This window comes from Abramis brama (assembly GCF_963993115.1).
Source record: "Abramis brama genome assembly, chromosome: 14".
Lineage (NCBI taxonomy): Eukaryota > Metazoa > Chordata > Actinopteri > Cypriniformes > Leuciscidae > Abramis > Abramis brama.
In genome coordinates this window covers 19,545,962-19,557,121 of record NC_139976.1, presented here as the reverse complement: position 1 = coordinate 19,557,121, position 11,160 = coordinate 19,545,962, and the positions used below count along the sequence as shown (strand labels likewise).

Below are 11,160 nucleotides of genomic sequence, written 5' to 3'. Positions count from 1 at the left end.
CAGGCCTGTAATTATTTTTTAGGTATAGATATAAAATTATATCTAAGATATAAATATAGATATAAATATATATTTATTTAGACAAAACAGTATAATATTTATTGCTAATTGGCCATAACATGAAAATAATCAGCTGCATAATATGAATATACTGTATATAGATATGTTTAGTTGGTTTGTTTTTATATTACTTGTAACTTTATATGCATAAACGTTTCAAATCCAAAAGCGTGGTCACTAAAATGCTTGACGAATACACAGGGCAACTTAGTGTTGATGTATTGTTTACCATCTGTTGGCCAAGCATGCTGATAGAAATTAAAGACACCTGCCCAGTGCCCAACTCTGCCTTTCTCACAGCTAGAAGACAATAAATGCCTTGCTTCTAATAATACAACTATAGGCAAGACACGCTCAACTTGCTGTCACATTATTAGTGGCAATCACTGATGGTCAAATCAGGTGACTGTTTGGAGGGCAGAAGGGATGGGACTGCAACGAAGTGAAGTGTTCATCTTTATGATTGCTTGTATACACTGCATACTTTATTGTAGTGTTCTAATATTGGAGAGAGTTCACCCAAAAATGTAAATTCTGTCATCATATACTCACCCTCAAGTTGTCCCATTCCTGTATGACTTTCTTCTGTGGAACACAGTTTTTTTTCAAGGGGGTCCAATTACATTCCATTGTATTCCATTATATGGAAAAAAATACATAAAACCAATCTTTTCTGACTTAGTAAAGTCAGAGGTTTGGAATGATATGAGGGTGAGTAAATGGTGACAGAATTTTAGCTTTTGGTTGAACTGTCCTTGCTGCCATGGGTTTATTATTATTGAGGACTATTACATATAATATAAAGAGCACAAAGTATACTGCATGAAATATGAACAAGATACTGGAGGATTCATTGCTCATTGATTTTTATGACTATTTTTCTCTTTCATCAAGCACATTTTACAGCAATAAGATCTAATTTATAAAGCATTTTATACAACATTTCATGAAGCTTTACAACCTTTCCAATTTCATTTAATTGAAGTCATTGCAATTCGACTTAATTGAAGTGACTGAAAAGCTCCTCCGCGAGAGCAATAAGGAATTCATCAAAAACGTCTCTCAGCCTCCGTGTGCCTGCATCAGTCCCTAGAGAGACATGAAAGGTACGGACAGCCTACAGCACCAGGTCAGGTCTCTCAGCAAGTTTCAAAGCCTCGTGCATGCTGGCTGCCGAGAGCTTGCGGTTGATGTTCCGATAGCGGCAGCGAATGAGGTTGTGGTAGGTGGTCCTGAGGTCTCTGTTGAAGAATGCATAAATGAAGGGGTTTATGAGTGAGTTGGCATAGCCTAGCCACAGCAGCGTCCTCTCCACCCACAAAGGCATGCAGCTGCATTGCACCCCACAGATGAACGGACGCGCCGTGGAAAGCAGGAAGAAGGGCATCCAGCACACAGCGAAAGCCCCCACGACAATCCCAAGGGTGGCCGCCGCCTTCTGCTCCCTTTTGAAGATGGAGATGTTTTTACGATCACTTTTGAGAAGGCGAGAAAAGCTCACACACTCCTTCACCTCCCTCTGCAGCTTTAGGGCCGCAGTCACGCAGTTCACGCTTTCCTCGTCTTCCGCTTTGGGAAAGCCAGCGATCGTGTGCTTGGCAGCACTCACCTTCGCCACCCTGTATATCCGGTAGTACATAATGAGCATCACGGTCATGGGAATGTAGAAGGCCACGGCAGTGGAGTATATAGTGTAGCCCAGGTCCTGGCTGATCAGACACACATTGTCATCATTGACATTCTGAGCCCATCCGAACAGTGGGGGTAGGGTGATGGAGGCAGAGAGAAGCCATACAGAAAGCACTATTTTGGCCATGCACTTTCCACTCTGTCTCACGGGATACGTCAATGGCTTAGTAATGCCCAGGTACCTGAGAAAATGGAGTGGAGAGTGGGAAAAATGAAAGAAGGCAGAAAAAAAGATTTTCTAAAGTGCATCAGTCAAAGACTGCATAAAGGTTCTTTCTTTCTTCATTATTTGCCCTTCTTTGGAATATTACAATCTAAGCTTGACATAACTTCTTGAAAAGAAGGCTTTTTGTCAAAAGGGCTAAATCTCAGTAGCTATAAGGTTTTGAGTGTTTTTGATATGGCGGTTTTCAACATTTAGTTGAATTTTGAATTCTGTCCTCCAAACTAAAATTTCAGAAGGAAAATTTATTTTTGTAAATATTTGTTTGGTGGACAAGTGAACATAAAACCACAGAGACATGCATTCACACAATATTTAAATATATAAAAAGTGGTAGCCTGCAATACCTTAAAAAGCTATTTCTACCTGATTTAAAATTATTATTATTATTTTACATTAATAAAACCTGCTAATTTAGTATATCCGTTTTTCAGTGTATTGTATGCTGTAATTTTATTTAATTATTTCATCTATCTCTTTCTCTTTACAGTTTGGCTGATTTTATGAATTTTGTTTCATAATTCACACTGGTGGTGGTTAAGGAGAGATTCCCTGATATGATTGTAAAGTGCTTTGGGTGTACAGTAGTACATATGAAAGCGCTATATAAATGCCTCATTCATTCATAATTAGATTGATCTGAAAAGCCTATTATATGCTCCAACTGTGACAATATGCCCGCTGCAGGTAGGCTAAATGTGCGTGCGTGTTTTTTCCTTCTTGGTCAATAATGTTGAAAATGTTGGTTGGCTTAATTGTAGGCAAGTCTTAAGGTATGTGTCTATACAGAAACTGACTTTAAAAAATAAACCCACCCTGAGAAATTTTCACTAAAAGTGTGACAACTTGACCCGGTTTCCTCAACATACTGTATATAGCCTACTGACTGAATAAAACATTTAATCTGAATGTAGTAGTTAATTGATTAGTTTAACTAATCTAACTTATACTTGGTTAGCTAGGCTATATCACACAGCACGTATATCTGGGAGACCTACCTGTCTATGCTTATGACACAAAGTGTCATTATTGAAGCGGTGCAGCACATCACGTCCATGGCGATAAAAACATTACAGAAAACACGACCAAAGATCCACTGTCCTCCTATGAGATCAGTGATGCTGACAAACGGCATGACGACCACCGCCACCGACAGGTCTGCAATGGCCAGAGAAACGATTAAATAATTAGAAGGTTGCTTTAGTTTCTTCACGAAACACACTGAAATGACCACCAGAAGATTCCCGCAAACTGTTAAAAAGGTAAGCAAGGTCAGAACTCCTCCGACGAGCACTTTCTCAACATGTCCGTAACTCAGAATCGGCTCTCCGCATCTGGTCTCGTTGTCCATAAAACTTGGCGCCGGCAAAGTTGTAGTGGTGTCGTGCATCTTATTAAGAAATCGCACATCCATCACTTCAGATGTGAAACTGGTCATGAGTGCCTGCACGCGATCCTTCGTCACCGCCGAGATCATATTGACCGTTGAGAGCTGTCCTTGGTTCTGAAAAGATGTTGCTCTCGAGTCCAAGTTAAATACATTATGTGTAACCACACACCTATACTACACTGATTTTCTGGCTCTATCTGAAATAATAGAAAAACATCCCAGCTACACGCGAAGAGCCACACAAACTGTCAAGTTAACGCTCACAGAATGAACCGCGCGCTCTTCACGGCTTTTATTTCATTGGCGTCTTGACAGTGCGTAATGACGTGAGGTGCTTAGGCGTAACTCTTTAAAAAAATGACTTGTGCTGAAGTGTCTGTTTGCAAATGTGAAGTGTTGTGACTATGACTGTAGCAATTGGATCTTATGCGACAAGACAAACAGGACAATATCATCTGTGTTTAAAAAAAAGAGTTGCCTTTTTTAAAGAATTGGGTGCATGTAATGAAAAAGTAAAATTGCAAATAAGATTTTCTTTGCTTTAGAAAGACTTTTCTCTACTACCATCTCATTACCAATTATCTGATCATAGTGGTATTTACACTTTTATAAAATGCAAACCACTAAAAATGAACAAGTTTAATTGCTACCTTTAAGTAAAATCAAAGTGGTAGGCTACACGATTACAAAGTGCTTTTCATTGCATTTATCAGTTTCAAGTCTAAATCCTCTGAAAAAGTTGAGTAGAATATATTGTGGTTATAATAAGATGTTTTAATTTTTTAATAAAAAATGTTTTCAGGGAGCAATGTAGGCTATTACATAAGTGACCATTCTTTATATAAATTGTTACAGTTTCCTCTGATTGCCTCATGTGAATAACTTTTATAGATGTACTCTTTAGATTGATTCCCCTTAAAGGGATTGTTCACCCAAAAATGAAGAAGATATTTTGAAGAATGTTGGTAACCAGACAGTTGACAGTAGCCACTGACTTCCATAGTAGGAACAAATATATGAAAAATAAGTCAATGGCTCAACTATCTGGTTATAACATTCTTCAAAATATCTTCTTTTGTGTTCAACAGAAGAAAAAAACTCATACAGGTTTGGAACAGCATGAGGGTGAGTAAATGATTTCATTTTTGGGTGAACTATCCGCAGTAGCTTGATTGGCAAAACAAACTATTTAATAATGGAAAAACAGTTAATAATAGGGATGCACCGATCCGATACTGCCATTTTTGGCGGATCGGGTATCGGTCAGACAAGGCCGATCCAAATCCGATATTGTGCGTATACTATTCAGTGTTATTGTTAAGCCCCACAAAAGGCACACAAACATTATAAAGCACCATAAGTTTTTGTGCACAATATTATAAGTGTTCTGAAGCCATTATATAGTATAATGTGAGATATAAATTAATATTTAAGTCGTTAAATTCAAGATCACGTAAACGTTTCCCTCAGCTGCGCTGTCAGTCATTCTCCATTCAGCACTCAAACAGCGCGTCGCGTTCGGTTACGACAGTTAACACGATGAAACTCTCTCCAAGATAATTCAATGATTACGTTTACATGCAGCCAATAACCCGTTCAAAACCGGGATATTAGCATAGACAGTAAAAGAAATGGACACAGCGACCCCATTGGATTCAACGGAGACAAAGTGAAGCCAATTAGAAACTCTTACTTCCTGGGGGTCGAGCGTACTGCGCAGACTCAAACTGAGCTTGACGACGTAGATGTGACGTGAGCAAACCGTCTGTCTTCTAGTAGCTGTGCCAAATCAATCTGAATCATTCCCTTCCGAAACTTGCAGAGACGGAGAGTGTGAGTAGGAGGTGTCCATGAGCTAGGAGCAGGAGAAACTTTTAGTAGGTGTTCTGATTAATTACTTTGTCATTTTGCCTCGACGTCCTCCCGATTGCCCGCGAGCTTCTCCTCCTGTCCATACGGTAATTTCCTACTGTGCGACAGAGAGTCGCGTGGCTATGACGCAATCGTTAGCCTATTTTTTACAAAAATTGCTTCTACGGGGCCATAACGTAAGCTACAAGGTAATGAAGCCTTTTATACATTTTCGTGTTTCTTTAGAAATAAATAATGGACAAATGGAGTCTTTACACGCCTCAGATGTGAAGTTAGTCGCTGTCAAAGTGACGCCAAAATGAATGGGAGTCAATGGGATGCTAACAGCAGGTGGGGGTCCGCTAGCCAATGGCGGCGCCCGGGGGTACCTTCAAAATAATAGAAATCCATGCCCCCCTGGATATTAGCAATAACCCGGTGTGGTATAGTATTCTGTACCCGTATAGTAATGGGTCCGGGCTGAGGACCCAAGCAATCCGATTGGTTCAAAGCCCGTTTTATGGGTAATCGCTTTAGTGCCTGGTTACAAATCATACAAAATCACTTTATTATAGAAGACGTTTGTACTACGTTATAACGAATCATTAATGTATTTAATGTATTCTAAAGTATACGTTTCATATACTAGTATTTAACCGAAGCTATAGATTGTGAAATTAAACATTTCTCGTTGGTAGTGTCAGAGCCCGTCTACGGAGAGCCTGCCCACTCCCTATTAAGTCCTATTGTACCGAATTTTGGTTGTAGTTCCACCAGAGCTCCACTGGGGGCGATCGTCCATGAGTGCAGAATGAATGGGAGTCTATGGGGCTATACGGCTAAATTTGTCTCTTTCACACGATTGCCGTTGAGAAATCTCAGATTTGATTGTAGGTTTTGCAAGTTCAACATGGGTTATAGGTCGAAAGTTGAATGAACGAGTACTTATGTCCTTTTGATTTCTTACAGGTTGAGTTGTTGTTGCCCATAACACGCTAGCATTCTGCTAATGAACGCTGATTGGTCAGTGAAGGACTGATTACGACCAGAGATGCTGCTTGATGGCATCGTGGCATCCGAAGCGGGACCAGAAACAAACAAAACAAAAGCTCTTCTAGCACGTGTATTTACCTGTGTCAGCTGTGTTGTCGATGCCTCGAGTGAAAAGAAAGTGCAAAACGCGAAAGCACCAAAGTGACTGAAGGATTGCCGTAAAGCAGCATCTCTGGTCGTACGATGTGTATGACGTCATTGACACTTTAAAATACTTTTTAAAGCAAATAAGTGACTCTAAAAAATCTAACACCCAGCAATGTGTAATTTCTTTGCATCTCCTTTCGAATACAACATTCAAATTACTACACAAAAAATTATATCCTGAGAAAAGTGGATTTTGATGTGTATAGCGCCATAGACCTCCATTCATTCTGCACTCGTCCTGTGAGCGCCCTCATATGGAATCAGAGTGGAACTGCAACCAGTTCAGAACCCGGAAGTGTACTGAGAGTGAAACTTCTCGCCTTATTAGACATTCTCTGGTAGTGTTTTTTAGTTAGCTTAGATAATAGCATAGCATACAGCTAACGTTATCCGATGATCGTGATTCGTGCTATGAGCTTTTCCTGAGCTTATACTGCACTGATACTGCCTTACCATATTAACAGCCATTCGTAATGCAATTATAATTATGTAATTATTTTTTACACTTTTATTTATTAAAATATTCTTAAAATAATGCTTATTTGTGTATATTACTATTTTTCGTATTAACAGTTTAGACATTTAAATAAATTACAGAATGCTAGCTATGTGTTGTGGGTTATAAATAAATATAAAATATAAAATCTAGCCTTGACTAAAGAACAGTATAATAAAATTATGGAATCACAATTTTTAATGTAATTAATCAAACCCCTTAATTCATATAATAATCTTTTATTTGAAAGAAATAACATTTTTAAAGTATGTTTTGTGACAAAGTTATTTGTTATTCAGCAATGGGGCATAAATTGCTTTTTTATTACAAGCATGTCATTTGTGTACTAATGCATATGATTTATGTCATAATTAATTCTTAATACAGAACATCATACAACACAATAACATTTAATGTAATAAAATGAGAGAACCAAAACTTATATAAAAATTTAATTAAATTACACAATACAATACATAATGAATTCAACTGAATTATGAAATGTAATATATTACATTTTTATTAACACAAAACTACAAGCAAAATGCACATTGTTTTAGGACATTTATAGAGCTTTTTAAAATACACAATACAAAGCAGCTTTAAACAAACATACTCTAGTATGTATTTACTTTCCTAAACACTTTTGTGATAGTCCTCTGGCTATACATTGTGGAGATTTAAAAACAATTAATGTTGAGTTAGCTGTGTTAAAATATTTAATGAACTGTAAGGTTAAAGTTTTTTGAGAGCTAATGAGACACAAATAGATGCAGTGTCTTTTGCTGTATGTAAAGTCAGATCTTTAGTTTGAAGTAAATTCATGTTGTATGTGCAGTCAATTCTTTGTGGAACCATCCTAAGGTCTAGATGATGCAGTCAGTCAGTTTCCCCTTTAGATGGTGCGGTCGTGACCTGGTAGGTGAGGAGGCTGGACTAGGTGTCATGGACTGACTTGAGGAACTCTGTAAAAACACACAAACAACATGTCACATGCAACTGTACACTTGCAGTCCTTAGTGCTATGGAACATCACTCACTGTTTTTGCTTTGATATGCAAACTCAATTTTGCCTTATAGTTTTTTTGGGTCGAAAAATAAAGTTTCTCGGATCTTCTTGAAACCTTGGATTCTGATAGAGGGCGATGAGGCGTAGAGATGAGTGCAAGTCCTGGCTCTCTACACCTCTCCTGAGCTGAGATATGGAGATCCCTTTTTAAATATGTACAAATAACTTTTTAACGTATGCTTTTCTGGTAACAGGGCTGACACAATGAGCGTGTCCCTGTCTTTCAGATATTACATAAACTCAAAGAAAAGAAGAGAACACTTGTCTTCTACCATCAACTTCATGAAAGGCAGATGATACAAGCAGAAGTAGAAAAATCATACTGAGGGACATGCCATTTTCAACATTTCTGCAAGATGCTTTGCACAAAAAATGTGATTAAAATCCTTTAAAAACAAAAGAAACAGAAATTAATTTATTCTTATATTATTAGACATATTACGGAAACTAAATTATAAAATATTTTATTTGTTTTATGGTTTATTAAGATTTACAGAGCTTTTTTCCCCTAAGGGACACAAAATGGCACGTTTACGTATAATGACCCAACTGTGATAGGACTCATTAGATATTGCTTGATGCTGCAATATTTTTTTTACCTACAAGAGTCTCCTAGGATAGAAGGAATGGGTGGATATTCCGGAGCAACTTGGCATTTCTGACTGACCATTTGCCATCTTGGTTTGGAGGGGGAAAAATCGAAACACAACGGCTTGCCACTTGGTTTAAATATATAGGATGATGCACCAGGATGGGTCCACTGAAGAGGATGATGTGCAACTATGCCATCAAAACAAAATTTTATTTTTTTTAATAGCTGTCCACTGTAATGACCACTATGCATGAAAGGGTTAATCCATATAAAACAGCGCTTAATCTTGCAAAGTACGTTTTGGTGTTACTGCTATCATCGCTATGTTGTGAGAAGGTATTCCTTTGCAGAGATCCCAACCCTAACTAAGCATTTAACAAACAGAAAAAAGTGACATCTCATTACCAGATGTTCTCCAGTCCTAAAAGTAAAACAAAAACACAAACAATCTATATTTAAAAGATCTTTTAGAAAGTCATGGTCTCTTTTGAGCCTTTGTCAGTGATGCTTGATTTCTTTCAAGACAACATACTCTGAAATACTTCCCATACATGAAAAGAAAAATACATGCCGTGTTGGTGATATCATATTATATATATATTAAAATATTCTTACATAGGCTATATAAAATAAAATGCCACAACCCTGTCTCTTTTTGTTAAATTTCAGTTTTATTGATCAATAATAGCAATAATGAAAGTATAAGTAGCCATACAAGTCAAGAAATAAAGTAATTAAACGATTCAGTCAAACATAAGTCAGCAGGCACAACGTTAAAGATAAATAGCCTAAACAATTTAACGTTATATAAAGTTATAAAACTAAACTTTGCCCCCCGCCAAAACGAAAACGATAGATTAATGAGATCAAAGATCGTCCGTTAGACATAGCCTACACAAGACGAATTATATCTCATGTTTAACCACTCCACTAGACTCAGCGGCAGACGTCAGCAGCTCTAGCCGAGATAAGACTCTGCCAGGCGGGATACGTGAGCGCTGAGCGCCCGGTGATCCCTTGGATCTCACATCTCCGAAAACGTCAGATCAAAATTTGAAATAGGCGCTATCTGTATAAACAAACAACATATTTGAGATTAAAATAACTACATTCTCGACTGAAAAACTCTTAAAACTACATTTCGTGACACAATAAGAGTAGTATTTTTAAATTTCGCGGTCTTTCTCCTGCTATTGACGCAACTTGAGATTTTAAATATTAGCTATAGAATATACACAATTTACATATACAATATAAAATTTAATTCAATCTTACCTTGCATATAGCAGCGGGATTTAGCATTCTACATAAAGCTACCACATAATGGGTCTCATTCATGAAACATTCGTAAATATACGAGTAAATATGTGAGTGATTTGCGCGTAAAGAGACATTCCCGAAAATTCTTCTCCTGATTCACAAATACTTCGTAAACGTCAGATTTGATAGTGAAATGTGTGTGTGGGTTAATGAATTCCAATCACTCGTAAATGGGACGCGCGTGCACGCTCATTCTCAATTACCATAAATCCCGCCAATTAAAACCGACTGACAGCTATATATGAGCATCATATTATGACACGAAACGAAGGATTTCAACATGTCTTCTCAAAAGCGAATGCTATTGTATTATTACATGTATAATTTTGGAAGAAAAAAAAAAAAAAAAGCGAATGAAGAAGAGAAATTTCTCAGATGCAGAAATTGAAGTTTTATTATCAGAAGTTCATTCAAAACGCCACATTTTATTTTCAAGCGTACATAGTGGCGTATCAGGTCCTAAAAAAAAAGGATTTTTTTAGGTAATAGGCTACATGCTTTAGGTAAAAATGCTTGGCAGCATATTACAGATGCAGTTAATGGAGTTTCATCTTTTAATCGAACAGTCCCAGAAGTGAAAAGAAAATGGTTCGACATGAAGCTTGACTGCAACACTTGTAACTTGCGGACTTGTAAAAAACAAAACAAACAAAAAACAGCTTGAATATAAAAAAATAAAAAAAACTTGTGGACTTGTGTTCCTTTTGCAGATGCTATTACTGGCTCTCGTAATACAAGTAAAAAGAAAAACCGTATGTAATTACTATATATAATACTTTTTCAAAATGCTGTGTAAATATGTACCCGATTACGTTGAATTAAAATGCAGTTTATTAATGAGCAAAACGTTCGGATGTTAAACGTACTATTTACGCGTGGCTGGGAGCAGGTGTAGATTTCTTTCGTACCAACTAACATTTGGGAAATACGAACATTTTAATGAATCCGAAAATTTACGCCAGAACCACTTTACACACGATTTACACAAAAATTCGTTCTGCTCGTGTTTCATGAATGAGACCCATTAACACTTAAACAGCTCACGTTAGCTACAAGTTATCGCGAGAACAGATTTAGATCAGGCATACTACTGGCATACTAACTGGGTCCTCAGGGTTACAGAATACTATACGGGTACAGAATACTATTGAGAATGAGGAGATGTCGTCACGACACAGCGCCCCGCCCTCAGAGACCGCGTCATCCTCCCCTTTCCGCCATTTTGGGAGGATACCCGCCAACGCCGTTCATTGTTTGTATTGGTAGTAGA

The 11,160-nt window shown here is 37.5% G+C and overlaps 1 protein-coding gene across 1 annotated transcript; it reads right to left on the bottom strand.

Annotated features, from left to right (window-relative positions):
- Positions 1 to 963: 963 nt before the first annotated feature.
- htr7 (5-hydroxytryptamine receptor 7) lies at positions 964 to 3,724 on the bottom strand. Its single transcript, XM_084135530.1, has 2 exons — positions 2,971 to 3,724; positions 964 to 1,931 (listed from the first exon to the last, which is right to left on the bottom strand). The coding sequence occupies exons 1-2, from the start codon at positions 3,447 to 3,449 to the stop codon at positions 1,178 to 1,180; spliced, it is 1,233 nt and encodes a 410-aa protein (XP_083991656.1). The 5' UTR covers positions 3,450 to 3,724; the 3' UTR covers positions 964 to 1,177.
- Positions 3,725 to 11,160: the final 7,436 nt, after the last annotated feature.